The sequence below is a fragment of the Diadema antillarum genome, unplaced genomic scaffold, assembly GCF_040938485.1.
Source record: "Diadema antillarum isolate AM-2024a unplaced genomic scaffold, OU_Dant_1.0 scf00000210, whole genome shotgun sequence".
Taxonomy (NCBI): domain Eukaryota; kingdom Metazoa; phylum Echinodermata; class Echinoidea; order Diadematoida; family Diadematidae; genus Diadema; species Diadema antillarum.
Genome location: NW_027271099.1, coordinates 456,096 through 477,503, shown reverse-complemented (window position 1 = coordinate 477,503; position 21,408 = coordinate 456,096). Strand labels below are relative to the sequence as shown.

The 21,408-nt window shown below is 39.2% G+C and overlaps 1 protein-coding gene across 1 annotated transcript; it reads right to left on the bottom strand.

Moving 5' to 3' along the window:
* Positions 1 to 2,260: 2,260 nt before the first annotated feature.
* On the bottom strand, positions 2,261 to 20,753 carry LOC139724281 (minor histocompatibility antigen H13-like). Its single transcript, XM_071635423.1, has 9 exons — positions 20,559 to 20,753; positions 16,452 to 16,550; positions 16,084 to 16,166; positions 12,201 to 12,289; positions 10,486 to 10,571; positions 9,282 to 9,465; positions 8,074 to 8,194; positions 5,443 to 5,631; positions 2,261 to 4,269 (listed from the first exon to the last, which is right to left on the bottom strand). Exons 1-9 carry the CDS (start codon positions 20,751 to 20,753, stop codon positions 4,185 to 4,187), a joined length of 1,131 nt encoding a protein of 376 aa, XP_071491524.1. The 3' UTR covers positions 2,261 to 4,184.
* Between the last annotated feature and the right edge of the window lie 655 nt (positions 20,754 to 21,408).

Here is a 21,408-nt window from a genome sequence, read left to right as displayed (position 1 = left end):
TTATGTTCGTCGATGTAGGGCAATTTGTCAATCAGTTGCAATTTTCTAAGCTGTTAGAAGTGTTGGTGTAGCTGTTCCCTACGGACACGACATAACTTCGGCCCATGAAAACACTCAATGATATGCTTGCATCTTTATGTTTATTCAGACATGCTTGGACAAGACCTCTTTAAAACAAAAAATAAATATGAAGTGGTACACAGTAATGACACAACGGTGACGGGAGTATAGATTTCTTAGGGAACAGTTCTTATAGCATAATACAGAAGCCGGCCATGAGACCAGTTGCTTCATTTATCTGAAAGAATTAATAATGGCTGACTGGTAGAATTAAGGGATCTTTCCGGAGACTTTATGGCCACAAAACAAGATCCAATCCCACACAAGGAAAGGTATTTCTTAGAACTACAGACACAGTCAATTTCGCCGAAGTCGCATCTGGAGGGATCAAACAATAGGTTTTGACACAGGCAGAATTCAACATGAATGACTGAATTAAAGCACACATCTGCCACACATTGGACATTGAAATTTCTTTCGACTTAGATGATAAAATGTGACTTTGACTTTGGGGAAGGCAACTGTATTATCTTCCCAGCAAAAAAAAAAAAAAAAAAAAAAAAAAAAAAAAAAAATCAAATCAAATCAAATCTAACGAAATTAAATTAAATAAAAAAATTAAAAATAAAAAGAAACAGCGATGTTCATCACTTCCTCTTCATGTTTGATTCGAAATACAAAAGGAACTGTCTTTTAAATACAGCGATAAGAAAGTGCCTGTTATTATGTGCTTCGTCGAGACCCAGGTCTACCACTAAATTGCAAAGTACAATGTACACGTACACGACCCTGGGGAACAAAAATGAAATTCAGGAAGTGAATGAAACAGTACTTATCTACAGGAAATGATAACATACAGTATACAATTGTATATCCCTGTACTTACTCTTTTCCCCCCTCAGAATTGTACTGAATAGCATAAATCATGATTTTTGCAGTACATTTGTAAATTCAATCTTGTTGTAATTCTACTGAAGCAATGCATAGCGTATCAAGCTTTCAAGTGTATCATGACATTTGATAAACTCTTCCTTTATTAACTCTCTTTGGACCATCATCTTTATGTGCTATTGACATTGTACATATGGCATGTGCCGGCAGGACTGGAAGGGCTAAACTGAGATTCACACATGATGCCAGACATAATGTACATCGTACTTGTTGAAGGAATGCATGATATCTCCATATTCCATGAGCCATGGGACTGTAATAAAAGTCATTCCATGTAGTATCACTAACCATCTGTGAGTAACATATCACATCTGAAATACATTTAAAGGTACAGTTCCAAAGACTGGACTGACAGATCTGCCTCGATCTGAATGCGATTTGCCCTTTTCTGCCGCACACTTACAAAAAGGCCGAAGACTGCACCCATACATTTCTCATTGGAAGAGCCGTTCTCGTAAGTATGAGTAGCAAGTAACTGTGGATACAAATCAATATAGTTTCTGCTGTAACTTAGTATGAATGCACCTGCAGCTAAAAGTAATGTCCCCCCCCCCCCCCCACCCTGCCCCTTTCTCTCGTCAAATTTCATGCTCCAAATCATGGGATATGCGACGTGCTGTAACACAGGATGTTTCATAAAAGTCATTCCTATCATCCATTACGTACAAAGTTCCTTATATATTATTTAAGTTGATGAAATTCACTTTGGTAACTACTTCATGCTAAATACTTCAGAAACTTTTTTTTTACATTCAACTTACATACACAAACAATGATTGTTATGGCACTGTATCGGAGTCACAAACCTTGTTAACCTTCCATATGATATCTATGATGCTGCAAACCTCCTGCCTACCCAATGAGAGACACATATGGATATGTAAGTATCTACCTACGTGTCTACATGGTGCAGTTACACCACCACCACCACCCCCACCAAGTCTAACATGTCCCAGGGTCTAGCAGACAATCATCAAAGTGTTCTATATAGTACGCATTCAATAGCAGTTTAAAGGGACTGTACAGTACTGGTTGAGGTAAGGGATTCATGTTTTGAACATTTCGAAGTGAGATAGTTGTAGAACCTCTTAAGAAATATGAAAGAGCATGTCATTTTAAGAAGGATTCAACGTTTATTTGATGAAAATTGGTTTTGAAATGGCTGAGATATCCAAAAAAGTGATAATAATAAAAGGCGACAGGCCACAACTTTATTAGGATCTCTTTGTTTCACCTCGTTTTTGGATATCTCAGCCATTTCAAAACCGATTTTCATCAAATAAACTTTTGATACCCTTTAGAATTGCATGCTCTTTGGCATCTCATAGAGTGGTTTCTGAATATCTCGCAAAATGTTAAAAGCTAAATCCTCACCTCGACCAGAACTGTACACACCCTTTAAAGACAAACTAGAGAGTGAAAACTGATACACTACATAACTTCCCAATCTACTTGGTCTGCTATTACTACAAGATTCAGGTCTATTAAAAAATTCCCTACAGAGGAACACTGTAGACTTGACAACGGTATCTTATCACCAAGTACATTATTGTCATACACGGAGTGCGCACTTGAATGCAATTAAATGATTCATTCACTGTTAGGATGGCTTTTGTGCAATGACTGTCCACGACTCGAGACAGAGATTCCTCTTAATATTGACACGACTTCTGCATAATCACGCATTTATTATCTGTATTTATCATCAGTAGTATCTGTAAGTATCTTCGACGGTTCCTTCTGACAGATGAGCGGGAAGTCACTGGATCCATAATATGATTAATGAATTACTGGAAAAGGTAAATACATGTATACAAAAAGAAAAACACAAAACAATTATCATCTTACACCATCTTTAAGTGATTGATGAAAATATACCCCTATGAATGTCTAGCATGTGTGAAATGGAAGAAGAACATTAATGTCAAACCACTGCCAAAAAATAGTAAAATTTTGAAACCTTTCATATCTATTTGATGGCCTCCCGCTCAACATAGGAATGTTCTAAAAGGGCACACACATCTCGATGTATCATACCGAGGTGTTGAACAAAAAGAAAAAATTGCATATAACTGGGTGTGGGCAAGTGGCTACAACAGTTCAGGACTCTCATAGTGATATATCATCACTTAATTTCTTTCTTTGCTGTGCAGGCTGCAAGTCTCTACTTTCTTCCTCAATAGGCCTGTCTTCATCAGACAGATGTTCAAACTAGCGGGCTATTCTGCGGTAGGAAAAATAGCAAGACATTATGAATGTGCATCTTCATTAAAGAGCCCACTTGGGAAAATTGGCCCAAAATTGATGCATGTTTACTCTGCATCATTTCCTTGGCTCAGCCACAGAACTCTATGTACGCGGTTTGAATGATGGGATGGAGAAATTTGGGGCTAATGGAGATGCAACCCACATAGCCCCCTAATTCACAAATTAACACGCTATTTCACAAACTTCACCACGATTTTGGGGGCAATCAAGTAGTGCGTTATTTGCTTCTTAATTGCATGGATAGTGCGTCAATTTGACAGCGGGCTAATTTCCTAACCACAAAATAGCACAATATTTTGAAACTCCGGTCTGATGAACACAGGGTTGGCCCAATGCTTCCCTTCTTTAAACTGACTGCATAGCAATGCATTCAAGTGCCACTATGATGCACACATTTGTGTATGTATTCATAAATAACACATTATTGTCATCAAAATTTTTTGTTTTCAATGTCCTGAATAAGTGACTTCTTTTATGTCTGCCATAAGTTATAATTCTTACTGTTTCTTAATTGTTTCCTTCTTTTCCATTTTATATTTCATTTCAGGAAAATGAAACGGTGCACAGTATACGCTATTGGTAAAGAGAATTCTTTCAATCATGAATTCTACAGGGATTTGTGTGCAACTACTAGAAGCCCAAAACTTGGCCAAAAAAAAAAAAAAAGAGGAAAAAATCAGTTTCTCCAATCAAACTACAACTATAAGAAAAATCAAAGGATGCCAAGATCCACAATGTTTAAACTCAGAGACAGAAAAAGCAGGACAGCGCATATGACACCAAAGATTTTGTGAAGCTGTGGAAACATCGCACAAGGTTTTAGATGCCAAGGTGCGATGAAACACCAGTGGTGAGATTCAATCCACAATGACATTGATCCGGTGGTAGTTGAGACTGTGGTCTGCTCATTTCGACTTCTTGGCTTCAGCTGCTTTCTCTTCTTTCCCACTCGTGTCGTCAGCCTCTTTGGGAGCGGGGTTGTCTTCATACCTAGGATTGAAAGAGACAGAGACAGACGGGTAGACAGACATACACAGGGAGAAATAAAAAGAAGCAGATAGACAGACAAAGATAGAGATAGAGAAAGAGATGGAGATATATATATATGTATATATACATATATATATACATATATATAGATACATACATACATACATACATAAATACATAGATATATAGATGGGTAGATATATAGATAGATAGATAGATCAAAAGATAGATCAATAGATAGATAGATAGATAGATAGGTAGATAGATAGATAGATAAGAGAGATGAGTAGATAGATGAATAAATAGATAGATAGATAGATAGATAGATAGATAGATAGATAAATGATAGATATGAAGGGAGAGACAGACATACAGACAGACAGGTATGCAGGGAAGTAGATAGACAGGCAGAAAAATGGAAAAACAGAAATACAGACAGACAGAGAGGTAAACACAATGCAACAAAAGGAATAGAAACTATGTCATTGCGGAAGGGTACAATGTATACAGATAATTAAACTATTTTGTTTATTTAAGTGTACACAACCTATGAACTTTTAAACTATGGTTGCAAGTCAAAGTGACTGTGCGCTTTCATGAAACGGAGAACTAATCTATGCCACCACAATGGCACATTTTTCATTAAAATAAAACATCATTGTTGATCTGTCACAAACGGATTTGCACTCAACTGCATGACTAAAATTTATCAAAATGACTGGTGCTATTGGTGCAGTAACAATACAATAATGATAATAATAAAAGTAATAATAATAATAATAATTAATAATAATAATACATGTAAAAATGATAATAACAGCACATTTACATTGCAAAGCTACTTTAGTAACACACTCTACTGCACATTAAAAAAACAAGTTATACTGGTGCACAATTCAAATAAAGTTATATATTTCAAGAAGATGAGTGCTAACCTGGTCAAAAACTCATAAACTCTAGCTGCTACGGAGGAAACCCCTTCAGTTTATAAAATACATAGAATAGTAAAATAAAATCATCAAATACACACGAGAAAAATGACCTCTTTGAAGGAAAAGTCAATGTAACGAAGCAGCGCGCACCCAGCTATTTTCCTCATTAATATCACATTACATCAGTGTTCATTCTGTCTAGTTTCACCCCTATGAGGTCTAACTGATAAGAGCGTCTTACTTGAACAAAGCCTTCAGGTCTCCTTTCACTAGAGCTACAAATAGCGGCAAACCGATGCAGGCAGGCACTAGGTAGAGCAGAGCCGGCTGGGCATGCTTGAAGCAGTGCATGACAGCGATGGTGGCGAGCAGGCCCAGAAGGTATGCTGTGAAGCCGGTGTAGAAGTAGGTCCGCGCCCCTTTTCTCCTACTGCAAATGACAACAAGCACACAAGTGGTGAAAAGTCGAGAAGAAAAAATATGGTTTTAAACTACTTTTTAACCAACTCTTGCATCCTAGAGAATTTTGAGATATTGTAGATGGTCAAAAGAAATTGAAATTCCTATATATTTCTTTTTTAAGTTTTGAAAAATTTTAAAAAGATTTAATTTTACTGTATTTTGAGGGTGCTGAGTCTGAATCTGGATGGTTTTAAAGTATCCAAAATGGCCACCAAAAATTGACATTTTAATATGGATTATTTCCTTCTACGTGGTTAAAAAACAGAAAACAAATCGATGGGTTTATCTTGAGGGTGCTGAATCCGAATCTGGCTGAGGCAACTGTTACATTCCTGAGGGTTGCGACATATCCAAGATGGCTGCTAAAAATGGGAATTCCGATATAAGTATGTCCGTAACTGGTGAGAATATCAAAAACTTTTTACTCCTACATCGCTCAGGGTTTTGCGATATTCAAGATTTTTCATTTGATTTGATTTATCTATTTTGTTGTTTAATTAAATGACTGAGCTTCAACCAACCTTGAATTGTAGAGGGCAAGCTTTCGTCCTCTCCTGAGGACTTTCTCAAGCCTAATGCAGTGGAGTGTTGTCTTGCTGCCGTTGCCTGTCTTTATTAATCACTGGACCATAGATTGGTGAAAGGGTATATCCCGAGTCTCTGTTGAGAGCTGGATTGACCCTTCTGATCCAAAGTGTTTCCTTTATTTTTCTTTTCAACCAGTTGCTTTCAAAGTCAATGATACGCGCCTCATCCCATTCAATGTTGTGTCCTGTGTTGTGAGAGTGCTCAGCTATCGCCGAGTGTGATGGGTTGTTTAGTCTCAGTGCCCTTTTGTGTTCCTTGAGTCTCTCGTTCAAGGTTCTGCTGGTTTCCCCAATGTAACAATCATGGCAATCAGCACAAGTGATCTTATATACAATGCCTGACCTTATTTGCCTTGGGACTTTGTCTTTAGCATGGACTAGTCTACTTCTCAGGGTATTAGAGCTCTTGAATGCAATGTCAATGTCCTTGTTGTGGAATGCTCTTTTCAGACGGGAGGATATGGTGTTTACGAAGGGGAGGACTACCCTAATGCTAGCCTCCTTTCTTTCCTTTGTGGGTGACTTAGTTCTTGTTTTGTCCTTGGCTTTTTGTCTCATCCAAGCTGGGTATCCACATGCTGCAAGGGCCTTGTCAATATGGTGGAATTCACTCCGTAGTGCATCATTGTCAGAGGTTACATTTCGAGCTCTCAAATACAAAGATCTAGCAACTTGAGTTGCTAGATCTTTGTATTTGAGAGCTCGAAATGTAACCTCTGACAATGATGCACTACGGAGTGAATTCCACCATATTGACAAGGCCCTTGCAGCATGTGGATACCCAGCTTGGATGAGACAAAAAGCCAAGGACAAAACAAGAACTAAGTCACCCACAAAGGAAAGAAAGGAGGCTAGCATTAGGGTAGTCCTCCCCTTCGTAAACACCATATCCTCCCGTCTGAAAAGAGCATTCCACAACAAGGACATTGACATTGCATTCAAGAGCTCTAATACCCTGAGAAGTAGACTAGTCCATGCTAAAGACAAAGTCCCAAGGCAAATAAGGTCAGGCATTGTATATAAGATCACTTGTGCTGATTGCCATGATTGTTACATTGGGGAAACCAGCAGAACCTTGAACGAGAGACTCAAGGAACACAAAAGGGCACTGAGACTAAACAACCCATCACACTCGGCGATAGCTGAGCACTCTCACAACACAGGACACAACATTGAATGGGATGAGGCGCGTATCATTGACTTTGAAAGCAACTGGTTGAAAAGAAAAATAAAGGAAACACTTTGGATCAGAAGGGTCAATCCAGCTCTCAACAGAGACTCGGGATATACCCTTTCACCAATCTATGGTCCAGTGATTAATAAAGACAGGCAACGGCAGCAAGACAACACTCCACTGCATTAGGCTTGAGAAAGTCCTCAGGAGAGGACGAAAGCTTGCCCTCTACAATTCAAGGTTGGTTGAAGCTCAGTCATTTAATTATTCATCATCCCCAGCCGATGAAAGTTTTTAGTATTATTTTGTTGTTGTTTTGTTTGTTTGTTTGCTTGTTTGTTGTTGTTGTTTGTGTGTGTGTTGTTGTTGTTGTTGTTGTTGTTTATTTTATTTATTTATTTATTTTTTTATTTTTTTTTTTTGGGGGGGGGGGCATTTTGGTGGCCATCTTGGCCGGACAGTAAAACTGTGTTCAGCCTCTGGCACCCAGACTACCTCACCATAATTAGAGTCTCAGATGCCATGTGAGGACACAGTAGATCTAGCGCCTCACAAGGGGACTGCCTCGAAAAAGCGAGGAAGAGTTACTTCAGCATCTAGCCAACGAGGAATAATCATTCTTTGCCGGTCATATCACAATCAAACTCACCTGACATCAAAACGCAGAAGGAGGGCAATGAAGATGCCTGGAATGACGATGTCCCCGAGACCCAGCATGGCAAAGTTGTTGGCTTCCAGACCCTTCTCTAGGATGTCTTGTGGGAACACCACTGCAAGTATGAGTGTACCAGGGTTAGATGGCTTCATATCGAATTTGAGAAATCACCATACTAAAATAATCTAAAACTTTCTTTTCCTTTCCAAACGTTGGCTGTTGTTGTTTTGTTTTGTGCTTTGCAAGACTATGCAAAGAACCCCAGTATATGTACAGCCAGGAATCAAATAAAGGATGTACCGTAAAAGTGGAAATTTTCTCGGTGTTGAAATTTTTGCGCATTTCACGCAACCAGAAACTAGCGCAAAAATAAAAGTATGCAAATATTTTTGCCTGCCATATGTTCCAGTAGCTGAGATCCTGATTCCACGGAATTAAAATCACACGAAACTCTTCTTACCCTGCTGAGCGCAAAAAGTTAGTCACGCGAAAATATCCACTTTTACAGTATGTGGGACTTCAAATTAAAAACATACACGTAACTAGGTTGCAAATTCTTAGTTGTAGGGGCGTATTCCGACAGAGGATAAGGATAGTTAATGCAAAGTGATACATGCACATGACTTATCAAACCTGGATGCTCTATACTGACTAAAATTCTTGATGGGAAATGTACCCTATCAGAATATTTTTTTTTGTTTGTTCATTGTGATGTTAAAGCCACAGGAGCTACCACCGACTGTTTTTTTTTAAAAGTTTCTACAGTGTTTTCATTATTACCTTAATACAAATACTTCATGGTGGAAAATAGAAAAAAACAAAAAATAAAAAACAACTTGAGATATTTGCAGTGTAAAAACAAAAATGGTCATAAAAAAGTCATACCGTATTCTATCATTCCAAACTCTAAACTCAGACAGAAAAGGAATGACAACACTGGATCCCCAAATCAGCCATGATTTTTCAAGCCTTTTAAAAACTTGCTAGATTTTATGAGCCTTGTGATGCATGGTCAGAAATGTCATGTTTTTCTTGTCTACAAAAACCAGTCCACTTCAGTTTATCTCTATTAACATACATTCGGACTAGAAGTGAGAGGTTATAGTAATATCATTATTACAAATATGCATACACATTTCAATCTACATACAACGTATTCATAAACAGAAGAAAATGATTACGACTGTTTATCAAATGCTCACGTTTGATTGGCGCTTCAAACGACTTGGCAACTGTCACCATGACGTTGGTACCGAAGACCCAGAAGATGTCGTAGATGAAGAGCCCACCTAACAAGATGCATCCTGTCATAATGGTGTTCAGCTGGAGAAACTCTACGCCATTGAGAGCAAAGGCCAGGCCAAAGACATTGTTGGCTACCCAGTGCTGGAAGTCAATATTTCAAAAACACAAAGCAAAACAAAAAAAGAAACAAGAAAGGTTGAGGTCCATAAATGTCCATAAATGGTAATTTGCACTATCTGAGCATGGAGAATATACAGCATCACATATTATTGACAATGAGTGTATCAATATCTTAAACTTCTGTTTTTTTAGTTACAACTTGCCCACTGAAATTCTTATTTCTTTTTTTCCTCTAGTCCCTGAATATCCACAATATGGCTTGTTGTTAGCTTCATGCACGTACAGTGGAGCCTTCGAAAAAAAAGAAAAGAAAAAGAGAAACTTACAGTGTACACAGAGAATAGCTGTGATGCCAAAAACCAAGAAACGAGGTTTTTTGTTTGTTTGTTTTTGTTTGTTTGGTTTTTTGTTTAGAGAGACTGATATTTCAACAATCCCATTCCTCCTTGTTAAAATACTATAGAATGAAGTTTGTATGTATATTTTCATTGTGTGTCTGTGTGTACATGTGTCATCGATACAGTTGTAAAATCCTTCGCAAACTGTTACAAATTATTGCTCTGCTTAATCAAACATCTCTCTTTCTCTCTCTCTCTCTACTTTTTATGACACTTTGTGTTAGTAAAACATTGCATATGATGTCAAATCTCAAACCTCTCAATGTGTTTTGCTGTTACATTTAAAAAAATGTCAGCTATCCATACATATGACTCTATAGGGTTCTACTCGTATCTAGTTACATTGATGGCACAAATGAATCAATGAAATAATGTTAATTTGCTAATATGTAATGTGTAGCTCACATGGAGGTGCACACCCCTCAGATCTGCTTTCCCTATCCCAGTCATTCCCAAGGTCTTCACATTGGGGCTGATATATCTGCAGCAGTAGCTCAGCAGAGTGCAGAACTCTTGTAATTTCTACATCATGAACTACGTATGTATGTTTACAGTGAATCAGCTCTAGCTACAAAAAGAGCAGCAGTTTGTAGAGAATGAAAAATCTTATCGTGTAGGAAACGGAGTTGCGTGTTGCACTCACCTTTTTCCAAAGATACCACACACCAAATGCTGCCCCAACACCTAAACAGATCAAATCTTTGTTGTCAAACTCGTAGTTCATTAACTCTGTGAACAAAAGGAGAAACATACAGGTATCAGAACATACATTGTACGTGTACATCATCTGGGAGTACTGACAGAATACAAACCTAAGTTTGACATTATAGTGTACCAATTCCATGTCGATCGGTTTAGCGAGGTATCAATTAAGGTACATTGCACAGAAGCACATGCATTAATATTATTATCATTCAGTTCAAGGCATACTTGGAAAAAAGATATATATCGATAGCATGATCATTAGATTGAAAGAGTCAGGTGATCGATTACATGTAGTCTATTTCACATCATTTCTGCTTTTGTCTGATTTCTAAAATTTACATTTAAACCCTAATAAACACTGACAAAAATGTCTAATATTTTGCTGAGGGCGTGTCTAAAGTATATTCTACAAATATAGCAAACACAATACTCAAGGCATTGGAACACTTTCATATCGTCATTACATCTATAGGGATTTTCTGAGTGGGTAAATCAATACCGTACTTCAGCTATAGGACACAGATACATGCATTTTTTTAATTTGACAACCAATCCAAACTACTCCACATTTGTAATGAATCTCTAAAAAAAATGATTTACTATTTTGAAATGTACAAACAAGTATCATTTTATTCAATAAAATTTGATCGTGTTTTGCTTTGTTTTCCTTCCTGATGACAAATACCAACATATAATGATATCTATGTCTGCATTTGCGTCAGTTTGTTTTGAGACTATTAAGAATGAAAAGACAATATGAACACAAGGCTAGAATTAACACAGGTCTGTAGATTCAATTGTAGGTCATGGATGATACAAAAGTTGATTGTAAAAATGAGTGTGACATATCACATACAATGGTACAGTTGTAGCAGACGTCCAGTAATAAATGCACACTAACAAGCATAAAATGATGTGCAAGGTACTGTATGCCTGTTTCACGCGTGGGGCGGAATCCACGTGCCCCCCCCCCCCCCCCCCCCCCCCCCCGTTTCGTGCAATAATTCTGCCATGCGAGAAGACCTTGTCATGGGGCTTCTTGACATTGTTCTTTCAAGTCTAGCGTAAGTTTTGAGACCAAATTTTGCGACATCTGCGCGGACCATTATGAAGCTACGCCCATATTTAAAACGGCATGTCACCCCAAAACATGCACACTTTTGTGATCATTTCCTATGGAAAACAGTGCTCTGTCATGAAACTCATGAAAAACCTGACTTTTTTGTTTATACTATTCATCACTTTGGTTGATGATTTTATTCTAATTATGGAAGACATGTGGTCCATGACAATTTGCATTGAAAAAACAGAAAAATACAAAAGAAAAAAAAAACCACAAAGAAATACATAAGAAATTCTGAAACAATAAGGATTTAAATGACTTCTGGAAGTTTTTATGATGTTCAGCTGTTGAATATGTTAAATGGACTTGATTTAAGTTGCTTTTGTGAAATCCAGGCTTCTAACCAAAAAAATGGCATGATTACATTAACCCGTTGAGGACGAGTCCCGAGTATACTTGGGCAGGTGTCTATGGGAAATGCGTGCCGTAGCAAATCAGTCCATCCTCAGGAGACGCAACTCTCCATCTACACACCTGAAAGACTTTGAAGATGTTGTTACATGTAACATATAAGTCACTCTTTTTCTTACCCTCTTTCTTGTCATCCTTCCCTTTAACGAACAGCAAATGGTAGCTCTCGTTGGGCATGGATTCTGGAACCAATTTCCTCACTACAGGACTGGCGGAAGATAAAACAAAAGACAGAAACAAATGAAGAGGGCTACTGCACTCCAACTACATGTTTAGTTTCATTAGAACAATGGTCCTGTGGATTCCTCTGAAATCTAATACCAGTACATAATGGTCACGCACAGAAGCTTTTACAAAATTAATGGCAAAACATAGTTTCAGTATGCCTGACAAAACTTTGATGGGTAACAACGAAAATTATGCGAAATACACAATGTACTATGTGCAGCTGTATTTGAAGACTAATACGCCTATAGTGTCTCTTGTAGAGACTCCAACTCTCCCGTTTTCGACGGGAGATCTCCCGCCGAAAGCCCATTTTTGCACAATCTCCCGTTCTCCCGCTTGAGATTTGATTTCTCCCGCCCTGGCTCTGTGTCTCCCGTTGGAAAGGATTTCTTACTTATTGCTATATCGTATGTTGAAAAATAGGCCTTAGATAGCACGAGAGAGCATTTAGAACCCTAGACTGGACCCCGGCCACAAGGAATTTTGCGCTTCGCGCACATCAACTTGGAATCTCCTGTGTGCTAGGGGTCTCAGGCGGGAGAATCTCCAGATCAGAAGGTGCTTGGGGTTGGAGTCTCTGCTCTTGGCATGTCAATTATGGTTGCTGATGCTTCATCATGATTCTTTACAATCAATAACAAATTGGGCCATAGTAGCACCCATCATTCTTCAGCCGAGAATGAATTGCATGCATTTGTTGGGAAATACTGTAGTCGGTGCGTATGCAGCCGGCAGGCCAGTAGCTGCAGCTGGGCTGCAGAGTGCTGTATTATCCCCGTTAGCGACACGTAATGACGACCGGCCGAAAGTTCACGATGTTCGAATCCATGCTATCACCATGCATATTACATGTACAGTGGCTGTGCTTTGGAGTAATAATTGGCATGTAACACAGAAAAGTATGAGTGAGATCATATAATGCTCAAGTTTGTAGATCATTCATTCAAAGATAAAGTTGTGTCAGATGATCCCAACAATGTTACACTTTAGATCTCAAAATACTCCAAAAACAACTTGTTATCCTTGCAGATTGTGTCAGCCAGACAAGTTTCTTGGTTGACCCTTTTGAAAAACAGATTGCAAGCTAATTCAAAATGGTGGAAAGATAAATTTTGAATCATTCCCAGGATGCCGTTTAACCTTTAAGAGCTAACTGGTAAAGTATCACCACTAGATGGCAGCAAACATGGCTATATCCCTCACCAGAGAGACAAGTGTTGAAGAGTTTTTAAAAAGGGTCTTTGCCCATGCTGGGGCCTGTGTATCATGGAGAAAGTCTGGCTAATAGTTGCGACAAGAGTCAGATGCTGCTAGCATGCATAATGCAGGGTGCTGCAGCCCCTTTGCCTGGTTGCTCAGGGCACCATGTGGCCAGGCAGGTGTGAGAGAAGGTTTGGTAATGTCAAATGTTTTATCACATTCCCTTTAACCCTAACCAGGCTGGGCTTTTTGGGCTGTTCTGTGGCCAGGGAGGGTTGAATCTACAAATTGTAACCCTACCCAGACCCTATTTCAAGCATAATCATGCTAAGATTAATTGATTTCAGCCAATGAAAGTGAAAATAACCACATCTTTTTGAATAAAATGAGAAAACTCCATAGTGTCGCTGCGGTGACAAGACCTTGTACATGTACCTCAAATTTTGGTAAAATGACTTTTTTGGATTAATTGTCCGAAAATCAGTTAAGTGCTGTCCTGTCCAAATCCTACAAAATGAAGCCACCATGGCATGTCAAAGAAATGGCGTTCCCATCTGATAAAAGTGCATTGGCCACCATGTTTTTTGCTCTCCTGAACATTTGACATTTTGTAGATAAGAGGTCTTGTCACCCCAGTGATCAGATATGCATCTATAGACTTTGTACACAAAATCACGTTTTTGAGGCATTTTCGGTCTGACAGGCATGTATAAAAAGTCGTGCAGTGCTGTTTGTAACTGTGTGCCTGATTTTTACAAAAATGGTGTCATGAGATGTGAGAGACTTGAAAGTAAAAAGTCAGCGAACAGCACGGTCAAAAAAAATTTTGCACGGTTGAATAGTTGTGAATATATTGAGGGGGGCTGATTCAACCCTCCCCCCCCCCCCCCCCCCCCGCCGTTTTAGGGTTAACCCCAACTAGGCCGGGCTATTTAGGTACAACTCGGCCGTCGACCCCGCGATCGCGACGAAAATTGGCACACACATTGCCTATGACGTAATCTATGGTACCACGACGTTGAATTTGTAAAAAAATTATCATTTGTGTTAAATTATGCTAATTTATGCATATTGATGCATGAATTCAGACAATTTGGCATAAATCACTAAATAAAGCTCAAAATGGGCACATTATTTGTGTAAATATTCTTTTTAGTGTCCTGAGCAAATATAAGAGAACAAAATTGCGGCATCAGAAAAAATTTCTTAAGCATTGTATTGTTTTTTTAATTTCTTATGTATTTCTTCGTTTTTTTGACTTTATGTTTTTCATTGTTTTTTCGATGAAACTTGTCCGCGACATTGTTCCGAACAAGAAAATATACTATTCATTGATTTTAATCAATAAAACCCCCATATAATCATGCCTGAAAGCACAGTTTGCATTGAAATTGTACACAAATTCACATTTTTGAGCAATTTTTGGTCTGACATGCCTTTACATATTCGTGTGCAACTTTGGAACCGCACGCCCGGGCATCGCAAATTTGGTGTCAAAAGATGCGGGAGACTCAAAAGAAAAAAGTCATGAAACTTCGCGGCGATAGCTTTTCGCGTTAGCGATACATCGCGCGGAACGTCGAGGGGGGGCCTTGGAGGCCCCCCGGCCTAGTTAGGGTTAAGATGTGGTAGTGTCATACAATGTATAAATAAGTTGTAATGTACGACAAAAACAAACACAAAAGGGCCAAGATATGCATGTACTTATCTTGTAGGTAAATGTTAGTTTGGTAATCTATTTTGCATGTGCAATTTCCAGGTAAAGGTTGAGCCTGACCTCCTCAAAAGCAGTTTTCTTTAGCTAATAAGTGTGCCCCTTGGAAAGTTTGCAGTGAATAGCCACATAATAAAGACAATGCATGGCCATCAAGTCAAATTTGGCAAACATGATCTTTATATCATTACACCAGTAACTGCCATATTAATACACAGAAATAACCAGAATTTGAGAGGCAAGAAGACTTTTCCTCTGTGTGTGTGTGTGTGTATGTATGTATCATGTGTGTGTATCTACATTGTAAATGTAAAAGGGAGGCAATCCCCATGTAAGGGGAAAAAAAGAGATAATTAAAAGCTATAAGGTTTCTTCAGAACATAACAGGAATGATAAATCTACATAATCTTTGATCCTAGTGTGTTGAAATAAGGATACAATGAACTGAAAAAGAAAAAAGTTTAAAAGAAAATTAAGATTGCATGTTTTAAATCAGTATGCCGAAATGGTGTGATAAATTTTTTTCTTGTAAAATATGTCAGTGTGTGTATGTGTGTGTGCGCGTATGTACAATGTATGTGTGTATTAACTCATAAAGAAATGTATTCATTCAATACTTTAATATCTTATGAATGAAATAGTATGGGGACAGGACTTTTATATAAGGCATAGCCTTTCTGTCTGTCTCCGAACACTTTCAAATGTATTGTATTTTCGTACTGATGTTTATTGTGATCATTCTTTTCTTGTTATTATGGTGTTGTCAATTTTCTGTATTCTCCTGTTTGTTTGTTTTTTACTGAAAGTGTTGAATAAATCTGAATCTGAATCTGAATCTGAAAACTGCCCAAATGACTTACCTCAGAATGTGGGCAAGGGCAAGGACTCCTAGAAAGAAGAAGTATATCGTCAGGAGCAGGTTGATATATTCCTTGGAGAAAATCTGCAAAGTGACAAACACACCATAAATGGAAGATTTAGACAATGAAATAAAGATGAGAAATGAATAACAAAAGGACAACAAATATTTGACTGAATTATCATGCACAGCTAAAGATATACATCACATTATGTAACACAACTATCAAATCCTAATGTTGACAAATCATCCAACATTACTGGGTTTGTTGTTACTGTTCTTTTTCTTTTTCTCTCTTTTTTCTTTGACTGCTGAGTGTATGGTTGGGAGGTGCACAAGTACTGCACTAAAGATATTGAAACAACATACCTGGAAAACAAGATATATTCCAAACAGTGTTGCACTGGCTATGATGGGAAACATGGCTGCGTCTTTGTCGGACATGATTTCTGGTGTTTCTCCATTCTCCTGCAAGTAAAGGAAGAGCCATACAATGTATTGTATGCTGACATTGACAGTTAATGTAGTATTTACCTGTTGACTATATTCAAAGCAGGATAAGCATATCATGGCTGCAAAATACAAGAAGAGTTATCAAACTGTAAATGCATATATTGGAAAAGACAATTTTCACTTATTTTTTACAAGAAACTTGCCAGATGCACATGTACAATGTACAAAAAAAAAAAGAAAAAAAGGAAAGGTAAATGAAGGATTCCGTTTAGATGGAATCCCATTTTCTTTGCTTAATTTTCATAACTTATATATCTTTCTGGTCAGTTTCCCTTTGTTGCATTTAAAAAAGGAAAGGTTTTTCAGTAAATGAGGTAAGGATACATACTTAACATAGGTTTCTTGTGATGCTTTGAGCAGGTGGGTCCTGCTGCTCCTGAATAAAATTGTACACAGTGTATGCTGTATACAGTGTATTATTCTATCTGTGATGTCTACTGTAGGTTGCCTACATACAATTCGGTGGATTCCATATATGGTGCGCCAACTATCGGCTGTAGCGGACAGGCCGATTTTCAACTTTGGGGTCGACATCGCGCTAATATATGCAGCTAGAGCTACGCTGCAGTGCAGCAGACAGTAGCTGCATGCGCAATGCACCGTTTACTGTACAATAACTGTACTGGCCTAGCGCCTGGCGATTGGTATATGCGGTAACTAGAGGTACGCGTTACGGTCGCCACAAAGCACAGCGGACGTAAAAAAATGGCAGACCCTCCCAAACCCAAGGCCCAAGGCCAAGGCGAAAATGGCAGACCCCCAAGACCTAGCTGTCTTCCGGCGAATGCGAGTCGACGAACTGAAGAAATACCTGAATGATCGTGGCATACCTCCCGTGCAGTCAGGAGAGGCGGGCCAAGCCAGACCAGAAGGCCAAGAAGCACAAGGAGGCTTTGGCAGCCCTGGTTGAGTCTGTTTAGAACAGCAGGTAATTAACAATTTGGCATGTGAGATGCCTTTTTTTCCAACCAGCTTTGGTGTCTTTTGCCAAAGAAATAAGTCAAAAGCCAAGCCTGCATTTTGGAGTGTACATACGTCGCGTCGAACATGCAACACGGAAAAGCCAGTTTGCTGCTAATACCATACCGTATCGATCTACTATCTCTCGATCTCACATTTGATATCTGGCCGGCCCAGCCCGGGCGCCCGCCTGCCTGGCGCGGCCAGCTGAGCTGAGCTGCTGCATGTGCATATAATGCGAGTAATTTTGATGTCGACTTTTTCCCATAAGGCATTGCGGATTTCGGCCTTTCCACTATAATCGATAGGTGGCGCACCGTATATGGAATCCACCGAATTGTACAATGTACACGTATGTGTATGTATGTGTAACCTTAATAGTTCTACTTCACATACAGTGTATAACATGTAGAGCCTAGAAATTTAGAATTAGAGACTACAACTGCAAAAAAACATCTAGACAGTTTGTAAATTTTCAGGATAGAAACGTTCCTGACTTCTTTGTGGTGTGTGTGTGTGTGTGTGTGTGGGGGGGGGGGGGGGAATCAAAAGCTGACCAGATTTCATTATGAACTACATAATTGTAGGCCCTATATAATTTCCCTTTTGACATGAATTTGAGCGTAATCCAAAAGGGCTGAGCTTTTAAATGAACATTAAACTGACATTTCAAAATCGATTATGCACTTGTCAATGTAATGACTCACCCCACTACCCGCGGACATGGGTGCGTCATTTCCTCGTTTGGTCCGTCAAATTTGTGACCCAGGTGTTCGTCATTTTACCAGCTTTGTCCGTCAAATTTTTGACCGAGGGGTGCGTCAAAATCCCATCATTGTCGGTCAAAATTTTGACCGAGGGGTGCGTCATGGTACGTCACTTGGCTATGGAAAATAACACGCATTATTTTGAACCGAGGGGTGCGTCATGGTACGTTACTTGGCTATGGAAAACTGCACGCATTTTTGCACGCTACCGGTCCCGGATACGTGGTACGTACCGCGAGTGAAATTACAGTGAGCGCTTTCCCGCGGCAAGTGAAAATCAAAGTCGGGAAGCGTTTTGGAATAAGAGGAAAAAATGCTTGCCAGAATCTGGCAAGCAAAGAATTTAAAAGCCACCCTTTCTCCTTACATTTTCCCTCCAACAAACCCATGAAATCATGCATACTCAATCTCAAACCAGGGACTGTTCAGCGATGTAACAACTTAGTTCAATCTTTCCTGTCGAAACGGCAGCAGAAGAACTGCCTGCCGCATGCTATTTTCTGCTCGCGGGATAGCCCGACCAGCTGGCCAGACGCGCGCGCGACGCTGTTAGCTGTGCGAATCTCTACGTACCGCGACTAGGCTGTAGTTACGCAGTACTCGAGCGGGAATATGAATGCCGTGGCGTGGTGTGTACCTACCTGCGCTGCAGCAGTATGCATCCACCGCACTAGCAATGGCCGCGCACACACAGCGCATTCTGCACACACAGCGCATTCTGCACACATGTGATTATCATGTATGGATTGCATGCACAGAATACATACTACTGTTCGGAATATCGTACTCAGCAGCGTGATGTATGGTGAATGACAATACGGTGCTTACATGGTAAGGGAAACTTGCCGAAACTTTTACAAATTATGTTTACGAACCAAAAGAAAATGAAATTGCTTGAATAAAACGTATGCAAAAATCGTTTCAGTATTTACGGGGGTGCGTCAAATGTACCGAGGATGTCCGTCACAAAAGTGACCGAGGTGTGCGTCACTTTCGACGTGTTGTCCGTCAAAAAAGTGACTGTGGTGTTCGTCACTTGCAGCGTTATGTCCGTCAAAAAAGTGACTGTGGTGTCCGTCAAAAACCACCCCGTGTGGTCAGTCAAAAAATGACCATGACGCACCCATGTCCGGGGGTAGTGGGGTGCGTCATTACATTGACAAGTGCATTATGGTCAATCATTAGCAAAGGATACGGATCTAGAGAATCTATGTTTCTTTCGCAAATTGAGACCGAGGTTTGCAAGTGCACTACGAGCCTATAGCGCATGGCGACATTTTCACGTGTTGTTAAATTTGCGGTCCAACGGTGATTCATAAAAATTAAACCCTCGCAAAAATAACAGCTTATAAAGTACGTGTACATGTACATGTATGAACAAGAGAAAAAAATTCTGTACGGCAAGCGAGATCAAAGTTAAGAAGGCCCCTTCTTGGAAAGAATGTGTAAAATTCTTTATGCACGACGGACGTTCTCTGCATTAAAATAGAGCTGACAGAAGTACGTTTGTAGTAGCATTCCCACATTGTTGATGGATGGCTGAGTGTAATAGTACTAATACATGTACATATGTAGCAACGACGATAGTATCTATGATGGTGCATGTTTATTGCCAAACCGGGCACCCCACTTAGGACCGTTTTTGCTATTCCCACTATTAAAATGTTAGATAGTCTGAAGTCCCAGCAGAGAGAGTTCTATCCTGATTATGCCGTGAGCAGAACTCTCTAGCCATTACACTACAGACTAACAGTATCAATGACCATATGATCTGAGTACAGAAATGAACTAACTGTACCGTAAGGTGTTCTACAAAATGCAATCTACCATGTCATTTAACAATAACAGTCAGTCAGAGTCTTCATACACACTGTCATTGCATTTGTAGTTGTATTAATTTACAGTGTCTATTTGAGAATGTTTGTTGAGCAACGTAGGCCTGCTGTATTAAATGCAAACTAACGTTAGCGTTTCTAGGCTCTATAACATATATAATAACCAGACCACTTAATATATGAAACTAATGCTGCCGAACTCATGTCTCACGTAACATATAGGGGCTGTAACATATGGTCACACTAAACCACGACCACGCACGCTGCATCCGTGTGAACGCCGGCAGAATTCACTGAATGAGTCTCAGTCTTGATATCACTATCAGTAGTCAGACATTAGGCCAACAACAGGCGTGTGATCAATACATTACAAGCGAAGCTCAGTAGGAAGCCAAACTCACTCTTTGCTCTTTATGATATCTCACGGAACGGAATGAACCGAAAAATATCGGAATCAATGCCATCATCACCAAACTGCCATAAGCCAGGGCCATACCCTCAGAGGTTGCTGGAATTTTAGCGGTTCCATTTCCAGCTGTTGCATTGAGAGTTGCGTTGATGGTTGCCGAGATCGTGTCTGTTGCCTCCTCCGCCATGATTGAGAATGCAGACGTGTTGTAAATTTCAGATGCTTACCGAGGATGGCGCTATTTCATTTCAGTTGATTTCAGTCAACACTAATCTTTACTCAGACTGGTGACTGAATCATGTCAAAAATGTGTACAATTTATGTATGTTTTATTTATACTATACTTTGCACACAACCTTTTGTTGTCCGTTAAACAGTGTATTATAGTTATATTTTGTGTCATTACAATGTAACAATTTCATTTGATTTGTCTGAATAAAGGCTATAAAAAGCGTCAAAAAAAAAATGATGACAGGTCCAAAGAACTCGTGGGATTAAAAAAAAAAAAAAAAAAAATGCTGTATCTTAGGACCGTAGAGTTTACAGTGACTTAACAGCAAAGAGCATGCACTAAAAGACCTTTTTATGGTTTTACATCTTTTTTTTAAATAATTTTTCCCCAAGCTTGGAGGGGGGGGGGATCTTTCTTAATAAAATACACACGCACAAATTCACACACACCCACTCATACAAAGGGTCATCGTCCGAGATGAGGCTTCTTTCGTGGAACTAATGGACTATGGCAGTAAAAACCCTCAGCATCAGCATAACTTGCATGTTTCTACGTGTGATATTAATGTGACTAACAAAAGACATGGAGAGGGAAGATGCAAGTTATGCTG